At 36.2% G+C, this 19,976-nt stretch overlaps 1 protein-coding gene across 3 annotated transcripts in view; it reads right to left on the minus strand.

Annotated features, from left to right (window-relative positions):
- LOC102697668 (EGF-like repeat and discoidin I-like domain-containing protein 3) overlaps window positions 1-19,976 on the minus strand; it is a 261,705-nt gene that overhangs the window by 60,082 nt on the left and 181,647 nt on the right. For all 3 annotated transcript variants that reach the window (XM_015360994.2, XM_015360984.2, XM_006626513.3), the window contains one exon: window positions 18,482-18,666. In XM_015360994.2, coding sequence (XP_015216480.1) covers window positions 18,482-18,666 — 185 coding nt within the window. The remainder of the gene's footprint in view (window positions 1-18,481; window positions 18,667-19,976) is intronic.

Raw genomic sequence — 19,976 nt, forward strand, 5'->3', positions numbered from 1 at the left:
TGAACCCAGGTCTCCAGTATAACGCAACAGGGAACCAGCCGAGTGAGCTAAAGGAGACCTCCCTCAGCCCAGGCAGCTGAGGTCCCTGCTACGCGCAGTGAGGGCGCTGACGTCACCCTATCCGAACTAGCTCTGCTACAGGTAGAGCACAGATATACATAATTCAAAACAGATCTATTCTTTCCCTTTCACCTCAGGACTATATACTGTACATATTGTTTTTGCCCTTTTACAGTTTATACAATTGCACTTGTCTTTTAAGTTTCTCTTTGCCAACCAAAATGGTAACATCTTGAAAGTTTTTCAACGAGAAGAATCTGGCAATGTCTTTCATCACACCCACTAGATATATACTGTCCCACTCTGGTTATGTATTTATGCCTATAAGACATTATGTTCACTAAGCAAATTATTTGATCTAATGATTTTTCATCCATCCAATTTCAAACCGCTTCATCAAGTTCAGGGTTGGAGGGAAACAAAGGCTATACTGGCAAATAATGGGCACAAGGCAGGATACAACTTGGGCAGGACGCCAGTCCATCGCAGGGTGCACACAGATATGCACACTATGGGCCACCAAGGCCAGTTTTCTCAGAAGCCAGTTAACCTATTAGTATGTGTTTGGTTGTGGGAGGAAACAGAAGCTCCTGGCGAAACCCAAATCTAACAAACACAGGGTGAGCTCCATGCAAATAGCACCCCAGATCAAGAATTGAACTTGGGGCCCCAGAGTTGTGAAGCAGTAATGATAACCACTGTAGCATTGGGCTGCTCACGCTAATGTTATTCATGGGATTAAATGCCCCTGCCTGTGTATATAACCACTGCCTACAATAAAACATAGCAGTTTACTCTAAAGAAAAAAAACAACTTTATTTTTACTTTAGATGTAATAGGAGTGCAATGAATATGTTTGCTCTCTCTATTTGTTTTCATCAGAAGAATCAAAAGTTGAGATGAGAGCTGTAAGAGTTCTCTATGATCCAGATCTTTCATTCTTACCTCATTTCAGAAATTATACCCAAGTGCCCTTCATGCTCTTAAGAAATATTTCCAAACTGAAACATACTATTTCTCTGTGACATACCGAGAGGCTGATACTGTACATGCATTGATAACATTTAGGATTTCTGGTCTTTTTACTGGCACTTCGGACTGTGATGTACCTCAGTTGTGCCTTGCTCAGTATACAGTAGCTCTTCTAGATCCTTGACAAGAATGAAAAATGAACACATTGCTTCTGTGTTACTATATCTTGTATTATTTAAGTTTTTTTTCCAAAGTGCTCAAAATGTAATTTATATCATGAGAATTTTATATCTTAATCGCCTGAATAAAAATAGAGGGAAAAGTTGATAGATTTGACCCAAGAACACAATCAATACTGAAGTGTTGCTCTTATCCTAAGATACATTACTTGTGGTTGTTTTCAGTGCTGTTAAAAAATTCTAATTAAAAATGTGTCCAGAAATAATGCATAAGTAATTTTTCATCTGTATAAACAGACAAGAACAAGTCTTTCTTGAAAATGCCCCATGTTGGAAAGACCTTACGTTAATTAAACACACAATCCTCAAGAGAATCAATCTTGTATTGCTCCTAATTAGTGTCCAACCACATTTCTAATGTAATTAGGTAAACACTTTGTGCAATTTGTCAATGTACACTAAAATGTCAATAGACTTGCAGAGGAGCAGTGCTTGCATAAATTTTGAATACGTCAGTGTTTCATGTATGAATAAAAAATGAAGAAGTAAAGAAAAATAATTGTCTGAGTGCACATCAAGGAGGTAAAAAATAATTCTTAGAGCAAACCTGGGAGGTTTAAAGGCCTCATAATTTAGGTTAGGGATTGAACCCCACATGAATCAACCATGAGTTCAAACTGACAGCTCCTCAGTGCTTTCCCCAAATACATCAGGTGTATCCACGGCACCAACCACGTGTCTATCATTGTAAAGTAGTAAAAAAATACTGGCCTTTATGATTTTCACCAAGAAAATAGAAAAAAAATATTTTAAAGATATATTCCCCTTCACATTTCTCTAGCATCCAAGGGCACATCAGGCCAGTAAAGGCAGTCAAAAAGCTAAGGACAAGATGCCATTGATATGTGGCTGATGCAAATTACAAAGAAAAAAAGACTGAAATACTATACTTTTATGGCAGCTTTCATTCAAACTTCCAAGGTCCATTACCTTATTATTATGTTCATCATTATACAAGTGGTAGAAAAGTTCAAGAACTGACTGGTGTGAAGGCAGAGCGGCAACTTGATTTTGCCATTTATACACTCAGCACTTATTCTTTTCATAATAGTGTGTTTGCTCCATCCAGATGATAATCAGACTAGTAACTAGGCTTGAAAATCAGTCAGATACTCTGAAGCTGAGCCTGAGAAAAGAACCGTCTTCTGACTACAATACTCCCAAACAAACAAAAAACTGTCTTAGGGCATCTACAGTATACTGAGCAAGGGTGACATGGCAGTTATCCGTACTGCCTCAGAGCTCTTGTGTCCTGGGTTTGAGTTTGCATGTTCTCTCAATGGCCAGGGGCAAACTGTTCTGCACTTCCTAGAGTGCCCTGGTTTCCTCCTACAGTCTAAAGACATGCTCCCTTGTTAAATTGCCATCTGCTGATTCCCCCCCCCACACACACTTTTGTGACTATGTATGTGCTCACACTGTGCACTACATTAATATTGCATCCAGGTTGCTTTGTGCTCATTGTCTGCTGTGAACAGGTCACTGAGCCCTAGATGCCATCTCACAAATGTTCACTGGGCTGCAAGTCTGGTGAGCAGGGCACCCAAGACATACTGTTACTGTTACTTAATTCTAATCTCACAAGAAAGTTGCTGTTGTCTTGCTGGGATAGTGTAATATCAGGAAGGCCATCTTCAATACATCTCCAATGTACTATACTGTACATTCCTGCCCAGACCACTGCACGTCTTCCCTTGTAAACTTGACTGGTCTTGTGTATAGAGCAATTAGTAAATTATCCTGCATTTCTGCACTACACTCAGTGATATTCATTCTAGTTATCTATACAAAATTGTGATTATTTGATAAAGAAAGCTTGGCTTCCCTATAGGAAAATATGGATGATGTGACTCAGTCCTACAGATCAATGGCATTAAGGCAAGTTTTAAATTGAAAAGAGTGGGATTCTGGTTCCTGTTATGTGTTATTCTATCTTGATTTTCACCAGCCTTGACATTCAGCAGCTTAAAGTCACTTACGTATATCATGGTCAGCCATGAATGATCAATTAATCAAAATGATAAAAAAAACACTTAATCGATATCTAAAATCTTTATGCTTTGTTTAAAAACCTTCTTGCATAAATAGATGGATGCTTCTCTAATTGTACAGCACAAATTTTATTTTGTTTAATGTATTTCCTAATATTTTGATTGTTAAATCCTTTATTGTAATGAAATTAACAGCTAAGTAATAAGAAAAACATGATTTCAAAAACTGACAAGAAATCCATTATTAATCACAGTTTGGAAAGTTTTTTTTTCTCAGGGACTTTATTACATTAGAGAACAGATTCACTGATGCAGGATTAATGCAATGCACAGGGCCCATGAAATGGTGAACCAATTATAGAATTTTAACTAGCTCTTTAGTCTTTTAATGTACATCTTCTACTCTTTACAGGGCATTAGAGAATGTTTAACTATCTATAAAATGACAGATATGTGGCTTGCTAAGATTTATCACTGCTCTGCATAGCTGTAGATAGTCCTCATGACAAATGGTCAGCTAAAAATGTACTTTCTTACAGATTGAAATTTCAAATGCACAATAATTTCTCAGCTTTTTGTAGATTCCAGTGACTGTTACATTACTGCATAAAATGCACTTTCCATTTGCGCTACCTAGATAGTTCCAGGGTCCTTTCTAACATGCACAAATGTAGCAGAATGCCGCTTGAGAGGAGATTACAAGATGATGTTCGATAGCTAAGAAAGTAAGCATCTTTCTTAGAAAATCTTTCTTAGAAAAAGTATCCTGTGCTCCAGCTGAGTAATGGGTTTAGTATCATGTTTAATTTCCCTAACATCTTAAAATATAATTATTTGGCAAATATTTTGCTTATTTTTATTCCTTTCATAATACAATGACTGTGTTTGAACTTGTAATATTGATTTAGAAACAATTTCCAGTCTATGATTCACTTACAAGTTTACAGAAACTGAAATGCAGGTCTCAATTTTCTGGTGTCAAGGATCATTACATCTATATGTGTTAGTAAAACCACTCTATATTTGACAGCACTGAAAGGAAATTTGATTTTCTTCCTTTTTTTCTGTCCAGTCTAACAACAAGACAAACTATGGTACATTAAACTAACATTTTAGAAAATAAAAATGGTTTTAAAATTGTATAAAATGTTCTATTTAGGTAGTTATACTGTATTTGCACTTGTTTATTCTCAGTTTTTTTCTCCTATACAAAAATGTGTATTGACTGTAATGTGTCATGGATTGTATATTGTAGTGCATATAAGTTGTTTTGGTGCAATGGCAACATTTGTTTTCAATATAGTAAAGCTTTTACAGCCAGCTAAAAACAATCCGTGGGCCTCTCATTAAAAACGTGAATAGTTCCCATGAGATGTATATGACAAATGTACATTTATATATGTTTATATAAAATATAAACGCATTGTATATTGATAGAAAAATTGAAGCCTTTAAGATGTAAGCCAAGCTTCATACAGTACTTCAATCCCAGAATACAAGGTTTTGGGCATATCAGGTGGGAATATTTCATATTCAATAAAACAAATAATCATGTTGTATAATGTTAAGGTTTAATTTCCATTTAACTTTCTTTAACCTCATATAAGGTTAACAAGTAATTAAACATTAGAAATAAAGTAATATAGAAGAAATATATACAGTATATCACTAAATATTTGCACACTTTTCATCAGTATTGTATAGAAATCAATCGAAACATGATGTGGTGTTGCAGTTTTGTAAGAATACACAACACACTTTAATAAGCATGGAGTTCAGTAGTTTCTCAGCAATTCCTGAGGGCAGAAGATGAAATGTGAACATTTTTGTTTCTCGTGGACTTTTTCAAAGTATTGTTACTTTTGTGTATTTTAGTCTCTGATTCGTGCTGGGAGTCTCTTAAATGTACTCTGATGTGTTACTCATCTTTTTGCCTTGAGTGAAATCGGTGATCTCTGGCCTACATTTATACTTGATAGGAAAATAATGAGTATCTGTGGAGCTTGTGTAGATTAATGAGCTTCACACAAAAGAAGTATAGGAATCAGGGGTTACTGGGCTACAAGCCACAAGATGGATTTGTACATCATCCTACCATCTTTCAGATGTTCAGATGTAGTCCAAAAAGCACTTTCTGAAACTGTAACGGTGAGCTGGTTCTGGGATATTCAATACCGTACAATTCAGTACAATATTATGGCTGTGGAGCCCTCTTTCATTCTCTTTGCTGTGTGTGGCAATGGGATAGCAAAAAGAATGAGACAAAGGAGTGAGGACTGTCTAACATTCTGGCTTTCTCCCTCATTCAGATGAAATTTTGCCTTTTTTTCCCCCTTTTCAGTGTGGAAATATTCTTCACGTGTTACTTTGTAAGTTGCCTGCAGAAGTGGCTGCCTCACAGTGATATACATTTACGTGTTACTTTGTAAGTTGCCTGCAGAAGTGGCTGCCTCACAGTGATATACATTTACTTGATCAGTAAAAAGTAGGGAATCCGAGTTACATTCAGGACCCTACTCATAAAGAAGAGCTGTGAAAATCTACATCTGAAATTCACTGTTTGCAACCTGGGAGCGGCAAAAGCTTCAATCTGAACTCCATCCAAAAGAGAAGACTTCATCATGTTACACACAAGAACAGATTACAGTGTAGTGTATTTTTTACATTACTCTGTCTCTCCAAGATTAAACCATTCAGTCTTTTCAATCCCATGAACTATGTTGCATAATGATGAGAAAAGCATTTTTGCACACAAACGTACTGCAAAAATAAATCTAGAGGTACAACACTTTTTAAATTGCATACGGATGTAGCGATGAGGAATCTTTAATGGTTCTAGTAAAATCCTTTTATTTCTTTAAAAGAAAGCACTACTCCAGGGAAGCAACATTGCTAATGTACTGTAATTCCTAATATTACAGATTGTGCCGAATAGTTCACTAATGCATGAGAAACAAAGGACAATTCATGTAGCAAAGTGCTTAATAACAACATAGACCAAATATGGATGCTTTTAAATTTGAAGACCTGTTGCACAAATTTCAGCTCTTTTATATTGTATTTATTCATTTTAATAAAGGAGCAATTCATTCCCTAATGTGAAAGACAACACTGTGATAAATAAGCCATTCAGTACAGCAGCCTTTAATTTCCAGCTAATTGCATTATTTGAATAGAACAATACAACACAAGAGAATCTATTTTTGGGTGTAAGAAACAGAGCACTGTTTGGTTTAGTCGTTATGGGTCTAAAATGAAGGACAACAATAGGAACAGCAAAATCCTGGTAAGGCTGAATTGCATGTATTTATATCAATACTGCAAAATAATTCACTTAGATTTATGTTTGCTGGCAAAACAATAAATGGAAACTGATTTATATGGTTAAATTAAAGAAATAATATAAAGCACATTCTGGAAGCCAGACCTTTCTAATCCAATCCAAATGCTATCCTAGAAATTACAGAATTCCCTTAATATATAATATCAAATTTCTATTTTGTCTGCTGGGTAGATACTGTATAACAAACCAATGAAAATGAACTTTCTGTTATTTTCACCAGAATCATCTCCAGTTCATACCACTTTGGAAATTATCTGAAAATTGTTCCTGCTCCTAAAACCAAAATTCAAGGTTATATACAGTATATATATATATCATATCATATTCATCATTATTATTAGTCATTTTAATTTTAAGCCTTAAAAAATCCTCAGACTTAATTGATGTTTAAACACATTTGCTGAACAATTTCATGCCAAGCCAGTACTGTGCTTTGGAGGTTTTTAAAGTTAAATATATTGGAAGTATTTATTACTATGCTCAGTCTCTGCTGTGTGCTTTCTTTGTTAAATGTGTGTAATTAAGCAATCAGCATGTGCCAGCTGGAGTACTTAGCATTTGCTGCTACAGTTCAAATATTTTCTAAGTTCCATCAAACAAGATTAAGGTTTAGGCAAACTAATAACTTCTCTTTGTGATTCCATTCCTCTTAATGTAATTGTTGCAAAAAGTGTAGGATAATTAATGAAAAAAGGGACACATTTAAAAGTGCCTATATTCAAACAACAACTTATCAGTTTTATAATTTTCCTGTGGTTTTTTAACCATTATTGGTTATTGCAAAGTTGTTTTCTATAGCAGTTTTTTTTTCAAAAGTCTGTGAAGGGTGCAAGTGACTTGTACTCTACAAACGCACTATAGTTTGTTACTGTTGATGTCAAAAAGTCCACCAACTATAATTTTCTTAGGAGTTTATGTTAATAAACTTGGGGATCTAAGAAAGAGAGAGGCAGTATTCATTTGTAGTTCAGGTGGGGAGCTGCGTCAGCATGTGTAGGCTGCAAAGGAACAAGTAATAGGTGTATTCCATGCTGAAAAAAAGAAGAAAGAGAACACAATGTTTCGGCCGTGGAGCCTTCTTCAGGTGTGTGTTTAGTTTATATATATTTGTAGTTAGTAGTTTGTCTTGTTCTATTTGTGAATTCCACTATACAGTAATGTACTCACATAAGTGTAAACAAACAGTTCCAAACAGACCCTATGCGGACAACACAATCCACAGTAGTGAGGAAACACTGGGGAAAAAGTCCTGCAGGAATACGGGGATGCGTGTCCATGCAGTGCTGGTGATCCGGGGAGGTGTGGCCGAGGCAAACAAATCCAACGAATAATCCAGAGGAGAATCCAAAAAACAAGCAAGAGTCCATGGCCGGGTAATCCGCCAAAAACAAGGGAACCGGCGAGGGGAACAGGAGCAGGAGCAGGAGCAGGAGCAGGAAGCTAAAACCATAACGGAGCCAGGCCCAACCAGGTCCCGGGCTCACACGATGTGGAAATCAGATGCGGAGCCTCGATTGGCGACTATGTCTGGCTTTTAAAGGGGGACAGGATAGAGACTGGAACAAGGGGCAGGTACGGGGAATAAGATAAACAAGGAAGAGCCGGAGCGCACCTTAAGGAGGAGGGACTACAATCGTGACAATAAGCATCTTACATGTTTAGATTATTGAACGTACAGTACTAAAGTGTCATTTTTTAAATCTCCACATAATTATCATTATCAATATTATAGTTCTTACACATAAATACAGCTGAAGATGTCCAGAAATACTTCTATTGCTTTTATGCAACCTTCTTGTTTTTCTTTTTTTAAGACTTCTGCGTTACATCTACTTTTGGTATGATTTGAAAGAAATAAAAAAATAAGAAAAATCAGAATGTACTGTTTCATTTGATTTTGTCATCCCTATTTAATAGTAATAAAGCATATTGAATAGTGTGTTTTATTGGGCATATACTGTATTAGCTGATGTGCTTTTCAAAAACTGTTTCCATATATCATAAAATCTATGTGGATTCCTGATGAGTTAGTCCAAAAAATAGATAGATGTCCAGCTGGTTATTTCATGTTTAATATGTACTCTCTTCTGTCTCCAACTGGCATCTTTGGATAGCATCTTTCAGGTTAGATAACATTAAAGTTTTTGGATACCTGTAAAGGACAACAAGGGTATAATTCAAATCTATCCAGAGAGATCACGTGTGCTCATTTCTCTAAATAGGAAGCAGGCATTGAGATATTTCAATGCAAGTAAAAAGACTTCTCACACCGTTTTGAAAAGGAATATTTCAATACAACTGTACTTTGAGACTCAATGGAGCAGATGTGATTCATATTCTATATTGCAGTGGAGAACAGATTCTCATAAAATTATGATTTTTTGAGAATACAGCCCATGGTGCACAACAGTATTTTATATAGGGTATCAACTTAGCAAGATTTATTATGGTAAATGATTATTTCAATAGGAAATGTGTTGCTGTTAATATAAATTGTATTGTTTTGAAGAGTTCTGAAATGTTGTCTTCTGGATGGCCAGGAGAATTCTGTCATGCAAAGAACAGTGGTAAGGAAAGACCTCAGATTTAACCTTTCAGGGGTGCTTAAAATGAGTGTCAGTGTTCACAGTGTTCTTTAATGGTGCCAAGATTTATCTTCCAGTGGAACTGGTTTACATCCTTCAGCCTTTCAACACTGAAATCTTCCACCACTCCAGAAAAACACTATGCCTGGAATGTACAGTACTTCAGTATATCTACAGTACTTGTCACACAGTGATTTTTCATCCTTTTAAATAAAATGAATAAATAAACACCTATTGTATAAAAGCAGAGTATCCATTTGCATGTTATCATTTTGTTTAACTCTAAAATGCAGGGAGTAGCAATTCCTAAATTCAGTTAAGCTTTGCAATTTCAAGAAGAAAGTCTGAAGTCTTCCTTCTGTTTTTTTCACAGGGAGCCTAAGCACTAGAAGTCAGCAAACTACTGAAGACGGAGTACCATCGTAGATAACATAAAAATAGTCTCTGTGGCCAAAAAGACAAAAAAAGTCTATTGTGATTCAGATGTCATGACTCATCTAAAGCGTCAAACAAACTGTGTTGTTTACGTAGTTGTGTGTAAATTTCTACAGTTACTGCTTGCAATGAATATCTTAAAAAGACAGTTTAAATTTATTAAATCTAACCAAACACTTTGTAGATGCTCATCCTTGGCAAAGTATTAAGAAGCAACACTTAGTGAATTGCTTTTCCTTTTCAGAGTTACTGTAGATAGGAGCAAGGCGGTCTAGTTAAAAATTTATTCCTGACAGAGTTCAAAGACAAAAGAAAACATTAATTTATTCAGCTGATGTTTTTTTCACTACGACTGACATTTGTGTGAAGCTATTTCAGTGAAGTACCTACTCATGGGTCCAACAGAGCTCTTCCACACAAGATTTGAATCAACAGGTCTGCAGTTTAGAGCTCTTTCTGACGGACAACTGGGAACTGTTAATCCTGCATAGTAATATAAAAATAATAATGGGAAATGCACATTTTGTAGAATATTATTAAGAGAAAACTATTTATTTCTCTGTAATACTTGTGATTAATAGACTTTTGTTGTATCAAACCCATACAAATAGACAATGGTAAAATTCACAACAAAAGAAAATGATGCTACAGTTTTATACTTCATTATGTGGGGTTTATACCTCATTGACTGATTAAAAGACAGAAACTACAGTAAATGAAGCTCAAAATCCCCCAGTGGATTAAAGTATTACTCAATCCCTACAGGGATATACTGTAATTATTACCAATAACAAAAATAAGGCTATGCCAATAAAAGCAAACACTTTTTGTAGATACAGTAATTTAAAATAAAGAAACATTTTACATGGATGTTAAACTGAAATTGGTTTAGATTTGGTTGTGTCTGTTACCTTTATAAGATAGAAAAGGCAACCAAAACATTTCTAAAATGAACCAGCTAACTTTCTACAAAAGCTTAATCTACTGTATGCTTTTCCACAACAAAGTAAAGACATCAAAGACAGAGACATAAAATTCCTGAATTTTCCCTGGTGGTGGGACTGCTATACACTAGGGACTATTGATGGTCTGAGGGAGAAATCTTTTTGGGAGAAACTGTGAAGGACACTGGATTGGTGGGAGTCCTGGCTCGAAAAGCCCCACATTATTTGTGGTATCATCTCACCAAGGGGATATAAAACTCAACCTTTCTCTGTTTTGGACATTCCAATCCAGTGATGTATAGGACTCATTATAAGATCCAGCTCATCACTGTCAGGCCACAATCTAGACCATGAGTCACATCACCTCACCAAGATCTATGGTAAGGTTTAGGTGTGATAGTCTGGCCCGAAATGACTTGTTCCTGCAGAACTTCGCGTGTAGTGACTGACGACAAAACTATTGCACATTGCTACAGTAAGTTGATCAAGGCCTGGAATCTATTTATGGTGGGCTTATCCTCCAATCAATCCAGCAGGACATGTCATGTTCTCACATAATAATCCCACATCTAATAGTTTCGAGTAAGATAAGAATGAGTTACGATTTGGATGTCCTACTTTCCAGACTTGAAATATGTTTTAAATAAAATGTCTATGCACCTGCTGCAAAAAGAATCTCATTTTCCTGATAACTTGGTAACATGAATTTCATGCAGCGATGTTTCTTTTGATGTTCAGTATATATTAAAATGCATAGTAGCTTGTCTCTTTGAGATATCATCGCATAACCATATCTCAAACACCATTAAATTAAAATTAACAAATTTTGTTAGGTTTGCATACTTAGTGAGAAGTTAGAGAGAAGACCTTTGTTTTGTTAGGTTACTTTTACCCACCAGCATACATGTTCATGTTTCTGTAGGTAACTGATTAATACTTTTCAGTGCTGATTTGTATAAATTCATTTTCATTGCCCTTTCATTCATGTATACCAGATAAAACAAAACAGACTGTCACTGCAAGAATGTCCTCACATTCTCTGATATATCTTTTTAGAAGTACAATAGTATCCTTTCCTGAAAGTCATTACTTATCTCTGGCATATTATATTGCATATTTCTTTATGTCTTATGATATGTCTTCAAGACATGCATGGAAATAAAAAAATGTTTTTCAAAAATCATCTGAGTTAATACAGAGGATAACATCTGCATTTCAGAACTGTAGAACATAATTATCATCTCAATCACTTTGTTTTGCAGTTAGAACAAGCCCTGCTGTGTAATGAGATCTTTTTTATAAGCCATCACATTTGCAAAACCATTTACATTCAGCTAAAGAGCTCCAATTAATCCAATATGTGGTTTAGTTTCAGAAATCCAAACAAAGGTTTTTGAGATATAATCACTTTGTCTCTTCTTCAAAACATTTTGTGGAAATTAATCTTACAGAAAATGTTTACGTTTTTTATTTACGAAGTTGCTTCCTTGAATTTTCATAGTCTGTGGCTCAATTAAACTTATACATGTATGTTGGATTGTGAAACACGATGTGAAGCTATGTGAAGAATGGCATAAGGTTTTTAAAGGTTATAATGCCTGAAGTATTGTATAGATATACTGTAGATAAGTGTGGCAGATTTCACGATTTTGTAGTTTCATTCCCATTCAATTGTAACACTAATATTAATATAAATATAAACTTGACTTTTTTTTAAAGTTGGGTTATTATTTACAGAAATCTCGTACCTGATACTGTATATTTCTGTGGTATGCTTTTAGTAAGTAAGGTACTTTTATCACTTCTTAGCTACTTCTTTTCACAGTGTGTTAATTTCACTGCTGCCTACAGATTTATTGCTCTCCCTGAGCTAGACGTTAATACTGCAGCAACAGCAGGTGTAAGACTGGACAGAGGCAGTGTTCCATGGACATGGGACAAACATGACCTCGGGCAGCTTCTGAATGTTCACCTACTTTGCCTTCTTTTTACCACTGCAACAAAGAGAAGCTGAAGGAATTAACTTCTGCACTGGAATCTAAATTCAGACATGCAGAGGTAATTAATATCATACTGTACATGCAATACCAGTCTTAATTAAGAACAGCTTAAAATGACTGGAAGTTGCTTTCTGTCAATTCTGGAAAATGAGTTTATCTAGGTATCTACAGTGTCAGCATTTAAAGTGTACTGGTCAGTTGCATGAAAAGACCTGGGAGGCATTTAATAGCAATTACACTTTTTCTTGCATGAGGGAGATTCAGGGGACAGTTGTCTACACAAGCAAAAAAAAGAAACAGAGCTGTAATGCTTCCTGAAAGGACTTTAATCTTTATGCACATTTCTAAGTTACAGCTGGTATTCCTCAAGGCTACCAACGTGTCAGGCAATCTTGGTCATTTTCATTGTATACCAGATGTTAGGAGCCAAGAGATGGCATGTACTTTATGTACTTAAAGGTTAAAAGCCTAGTATTAATCATTAATTTATTTGAGCATCTTTTACATGTTAATAAACATAAATCAATTTGTTCACAGAAAATGAATAAAAACTGAAATGTTCATGAATCACAAATGAGAACATTATGAAAAAACCTAGATTTGATTATGAGACACACATGTACAGTATATGATGTTTACAAACACTAACCAATCAAATGACCTTTCAATCACTAACTGCTAGAAACCTTATTCACCCCAACATCAAAAGTACCAACACATCTTTGCTTCTATGGCTGGATACTGTAGGTATTCCTATAGAGAAAAGGAATTAGACGGTCATTCAAGTGGCAATGTCTTAGAAGCAGACATCTGTTAAATTAATAAACTGCAATCTAACCTCTAAAACAACAGTAGTGGATAGTCCCTGAAGGCTGGAAAAAATAATCATGTGGTGGTTTTTCATAACGTAGCATATGTATTTTATTCTTGCCACTTCTCTTTCTGACATGCTAGTAGTATTGCAATGCTAGAAACCCAGAGCTAGAATCTGTGTATTAGGCAGAGAAACACAAGCGTAACTACTGAAAGGATTAAAGAGGTGGGTGTTATGTCGACACGCAAGTGGCCATTTGTGTTCATGACACTGTCGCGCGTATGTTTCCATTACTGCATTAGGGCACTAGGGTGCCTTGGCAGGTGTCTGCCCTTTTTTCAGTCAGCTCTATGAGAGTAGACGTCCGCAAAACCTGTCCGCCTCAGTCTTTGGTTTTCCATGGCGTAACAGTGGGTTTCCAAGGTCTCCTCATCCAACAGACAATCTTACAGACTAAATTAACCTACCAGCACATCACCGCAGCAAGTAACCAAAATCAATATTTGCAATTTTGCCGATTCCCGTAAATTTGTTTAGTGACCACTTTGTCCACATTCGCAGACCGATTTTGAGAGAGTAAATGTGCAGCAGGAGAGTAAATGTGAGAACCCACACTTTCATTTTCCAGACCTTCTTCACCCGACCTGCTGCGAACTCTGTATTGAAGGCAAAACTTGGTTATGACGAAAGTTAATGTTTATGTAGAAGTGCATCGGAGGTTATGTTTCCTTTAGTTTCCTTCAGGAAACATTAGATGTGCATTGTGTGTACACTTATCAGAGCAATTCCTGTACACTATCCGACTCAGTGTTGTTCTCTAAATCAATGTTAAATTTTAAATAAAACCTCTGTGTTCCCCTAAGTTATCACTGTCTCAGTTCTTGCATGTGTCATGGAAAAGGGTAAGAAAACAAAATATAAGAAAGAGAATAAGACAAATCGCAGGAGCAGGAGAGCGAGTTGGTTGAGTGGGAAGGGTTTAAGTAAATGTAATTTACTTTCTTGCCTGTTATCACTGGGCTGTAATAAATTTTATTACAGTACAGTAGAGGTGTACAGTACTTAAAATAGTAATAACAGCTGGCTTATTTGTAATGTAAAAATGGAATTTAGTTCAAAGCACTCAAATCGCAAAGTATATGGATACCATTATTTGTAAAACTAAAGAAAGGAAATGTTATGAGAGGAATTTAAAAAATGAAATATGAAATTCAGCTGTGGAATGTTTTTCTCTAAATGTTCTCTATTTTTCTTTTTTAGTGAATACAATGAAAATCTGCAGATGAATCTGAAAATCTTGTTAAAATATTAATATGGGATGACAAAGTGTACAAGTTTACAGCTGGTAAGCAGAACATTTTGATAACATGGTATTGTGCAATTTCCTGTTTTATTCTTGTTCTAATAGCAGATCTTGTTATTGGAGCCATTCTGTAGTCAAAGATGCACAGATGAGTAGGTCTAATAATATGCTCAGGATTTCATATTGTCGTCTTTGTAGACATTCATATTTACCAGCCTCTTGTATCCTGTAAGCATTTTATATAATTGAATTGCATAGTTCATACTCAGCACTCCATTTCTGACTCCAAACTCCTTATTCTTCTCCTTATGTGAGTCAAGTGCCACAGAAAAATATTTTCTTATTTTTTAAATTTGGAAGAAAAACATGGACGACAACATTTTAAATTTTACATGTTGTAAGACTTACGAAGATTAATTTCTTAAAAGAATGGCACACATCACATCTAGATTTCACACAGATTATTTTATCTAATCCTATGGAATTTGCTCCCCGTCTTTCTTTTTGTTTTAACTAAATTGTCACACTCCCACATAATCAACCACCTAACCTTCCTTAACGCTGGCACATTCCCACGACCTCAGATAATCAGACACCAGCCCAATCCAATTATCAGAAACGACAGTGCACAAAATAATCGTCCTAGCACGTCTCTCGCTGGCTTGGTATTCTGTCACAGGAATGTTCAATAGGACAAGGTGAGGTCAGTGTCGGTGTTGGTGAGGCAGGCTCAGTGCCAGAATCCAAAAGGCAGAGAACAGATTTCCTTTGCAAGGGTTTGAAATGAAGGATGAGCTAGGAGAAATAGCAGCCTGTTTAATACCAAGTCATGAAGGGTGGTTTGAGGAAGGTATAAGCAGAAGGAGCAGTGAACAGCGAGAGACGTGATTGGACAATTATTTCATGCGCCGTCGTTTCCGAGAATTCGATCGAGCTGGTGTCTGATTATCTGAGGTCGTGGGAATGTGCAGGTGTTTAGGAAGGTTAGGTGGTTGATTATGTGGGAGTGTGACCATATACTGTATGCCCACTAGCTTACTCTAGCTTACTGAATCTAAAACATTATGCATTTTCTATTGTGTAAACAGCAGGCGCCTAAATTATTTTTATGATGTTTGTTTGCTGCTGTCATCCAATGTGCAAAATTTTGTCTAACTGCGTATAACAGCTTCCCTTTTCATAAAATGACTTATTTTCATTTGCTGGCCTGAAACCGTGCTTATGAATAATTGGAGGTATTAAGTAGGTACTGTGAGACAATAAAGCAAAGGTAAGCTTTCCCTTGTCTTGGTTAACATAATCATTAACATTAGGATGTTGTTTTGCTTCATGAATAATGAAGGATGAAAGCTTCATGAATCATGGCTTAATTTGGTGCTATATAATATATGCAAAATATAGTCTTTCAGCAGTGTACTTTATAATTCATTCTTACTATCAGCTGTCATTTAAAAACTTTTTCTAAAAGAGTTCACATAAAAACTGAATTATGCCATGAAATGTGGAATAATTCAGCTTAAAGATAAAAATATTGATTTTGTCTTCAACTGATTGTAACGAACAGTTCTTTCCGGACCCTATGCGGACGACACAATCCAAAGAAGTGGGGAAACACTAGGAAAACGTCATGCAGGAATACGGGGCTGAAAACAGGGGGGCGTGTCCAAGGTGCGCTGGTGCACGGGGGAGGTGTGGCCGAGGCAAACAATCCAAAAGAATAATCCTTAGAGAGTATCCAAAACACATGGGTAAGTCCAAAACCAGGAGATCCATCAAAACAAGGAATTAAAACCAGAAACCGGGTTGGAACCGGCGGACAGGGAACGGGAAAGGAGATTAAAACCTTAACGGGACCAGGCGCTTCCAGGTCCCGGACTCGCACAGTACGGAAACCAGATGCAGAGCCCGGATGAGCGTCAGCGCCTGGCTTTTAAGGTGGGCTGGGAATAGGGATCAGGTGCACAGAATAAAGTCTAAAGTGAAGGGCTGGAGCACCCTTAAGGAGGGGGCACTATAATTGTGACACTGATATGACTACAGGCATGCTTTGGGGTATTTGTTTTTATTTTCTATGCACATGCTGTACTGTACTGTCCAGCGCTTGCTGAAAGAATATCTTGAAAATTACTGTAAGTCATGCACATTGAAATGTTGGTAAATATCCCTTTCAGCCAACATAACTGACTGTGACTTGATTAAGCCTCACAGGCCCTTGTTCACAAAAGTAAATTTCCAAAAGATTTATGTGTACACGCAGTAAACAGATCACTGTAATCCATATATTCATCTGTTCAATAACCATAAGTGATTTCTACAATCGCATAATGTAGTGTGTATCTCCTAAGCATTGTTTTCTTTTTAACAAATTGCAAAACAAACATAAAAAACATAATAATTCAGGTGGGTAGCTGCGTCAGCATGCGTAGACTGCAAAGGAACAAGTAATAGGTTTATTCCATGCTGAAAAAAAAGAAGAAAGAGAACACAACGTTTCGGCCGTGGAGCCTTCTTCAGGTGTGAGAGAGACAGGGCAGTAGGCAAAGACTACCTATTAGTAACAGATAAACCTATTACTTGTTCCTAAAAAACATAATTACTAATAACCCCTTTTTAAGCTTCCCACCAAAGAACCCTTCAAATGAAATATTACAGCTAGGGAAACAATCCATAGCTTAATAAGGATTTGACCAACCACATCAGCACCAGCACATCAAGCCCCAACTGTCCAATACTCTGTACCTTAGGAGAAATATCCTTTATTTTTTGTCAGACATTCCAATAAATACACCTACAATGCTACTGTACTGTATGTACAGGTCCTTAGGTCTGACATGCATGATTTCAATGCAGAAATTACTGAGCTTAAAAGAGAAGTTAATTTCCTCCATCAAGGTTGAAACTGCTACACAGCGAATTTCAAACATTTTCATGAAAACAAATTTCAGAAAAAAGTCACACACCTGACCACATCAGTGGGCATTGTCACTCTCTCTCTGAAACTCTCTGTGAATCAGGGCCCAAAATTTGGAAACAGGTGGCAACTATAACAGTTGCAAAACACAATTCCTCCAAGACATTAACTGATTTCAGACCATTGGCATTGAACTCTCTAATAATTAAGTAATTAAAGAAAATATGGGTACCACATGCAAGAAGAGAAGAGAAAAAAACTTTTGAAGAGATGAGCTGATGTTAAATCTTCTGCAGTATGAATTAACCAGTTTTGAAATATGGGAATTTATTATTTCTTATTTTAGAACAAAAACAGACTGTGGTAAAAATGTCAAGAAAGATTTACAGCTGAACATTATTTTCTACTTTCTACTTTTTAGAAACCTTTGCTTGTTCCTTTTTATTATTTTAAATCTAATAACATGTTTCTAAATAGAAAGAAAATACCAATACATTAAATTGTTGTTGTTGTTGTTGTTGTTGTTTTGCTTCTTTGCTGATGTCATTGCTGTTGCTGTTTTTCGATATTTACTTGTTGGAGAAAAAAAGTAATCGAAAAAAACCCAAAACTGTTAGTACAAGCCATGCTCTATCTGACCTAAGAGTTCCCTTTAGGTCTAGATAGAGAAATATTTCAGTGCACACTGCCATCAGTTACCTTAATGAACAGTTAATGAACACGACAACATTTCTCGCCTGGCTGAAAGTGCTGAACTGTAGCCAAAGATAACAAGAGCATGAAACATGAATAGAAAGAAGACAGAGAGAACTATGATAAAATTGTTTCCAGCTGTGTATTAAGCCATACATTGGGCAAGGACATAAGAGAGATGAGGCTCCTACCTGTAACCACTGTGACTGATCACTGTGCCCAGCTGTCCAGGCATTCACTTTGCCTTGTTTGTCAAGCCTGGCCTTGCCTGGTTCCCAGGTAAACATGTCCATGTTGAGAGTCCGAAAGATGCTGGATGCCGTAATCTGATAATCCTGGATGTGACCTGACTTCATCCCAAGTGGCTCAGAGCAACCTAGAAAGCCATCGAAAATTAGACATATTATTTTGCTATTTAAAGGTTTTTTAAAAAGTCAACCTTTTTCGAAAAAAAAAACAATCAACATCAATCTTCTTCCTTGAATATACACAAAAAGGTTTGAGTGTAGATCTGCCTCATCGTGCATTGGCACAACAGGAACAAAACATTAATAAGGGAGAAAAAAAGGTGTCCGCTCAAGAATGCAGGGGGAGAATATTCTTTCTCCTTTCTGTTTTTCAGTGTGGAATTAATCTTAACTTCTTCCCTTACACTAAATACAGCAGGTCTTACAAATTAATAAAACATGTTTCAGTTACTGCTTTGTTCTGAGTTAAAGTATTTGCTTTATGCCATTAAAACAATGTTACAACAGGTCACAAAACAGATGATGAATATGTGCAGTAGTTACTGTGTAAAGTATGTGCAGATTTAGAAGCAGGTTGTGCAGGAAATGGTTTGTTAAATTCCTTTCTTCGTAACTTAAATCATCTTAAATGTCTGACGTTTTCAAACTTGGCTGTCTGTACAATTTGAACATATTGTAATAATCTATTTTAGAACACTCGGTTATTTGTAGTGTTGACATTTTAGGTCAGGCCAGTAGCATTCCAATTAGAGTCTTGTCTGTGGCTGGTACTCACTCTTTTCAGCTGTCAGCACAGACTCAAGTGATATATTGTCCTTTTTGGAAACAATAAGTATGATATGTAAGAGTTCAGTTTAACCATCACTGAATTGGGCAATATTACTTTTAGCAAAAATATTAAATGCATTGTAACACCCAGCATTAATTCTTTATCTAAAGGCAAAGGAACAAGGTTATGAAGGGCAAACACACAGTACCCTTCTGAAAACAGAAATGTGTTCTAAAACCCATTATAATGGCTGTAGAATGAACATCATTGTATGTTTACAGATATAAAAAAAAAACGTTTGAAAAAAGGCAATACCATTTTCAGAGAAACCATTTTCCCTGGGATTAAATACAAATTTATCCCAGAGATCCACCCTGTCTTTCAATGAAGTATAAGCCCAGATATAATTGCTATTTAAAACTGCAAAAGTCAGTCTCCAAAGTCAGAAATGTTGGGATGATTTAGGAAAATTCACATAGAACAGTTCACAGCTTCAGGGAAAACAAGTGCCGTAAGAGCCAAGAGCTTCAGATGGTTCCTAACTGTCCTGAAAGGATGCTTTATTTCCTTCTCATCATCCAGTCATGAGACTGCTTACCTGTTTTTATCTTCCAATATCTAATCTGCATTTATCTATTCTGAGATACAGTAAATGCTATAGCTTCTCAG

Source organism: Lepisosteus oculatus, chromosome 3 (genome assembly GCF_040954835.1).
Source record: "Lepisosteus oculatus isolate fLepOcu1 chromosome 3, fLepOcu1.hap2, whole genome shotgun sequence".
NCBI lineage: Eukaryota > Metazoa > Chordata > Actinopteri > Semionotiformes > Lepisosteidae > Lepisosteus > Lepisosteus oculatus.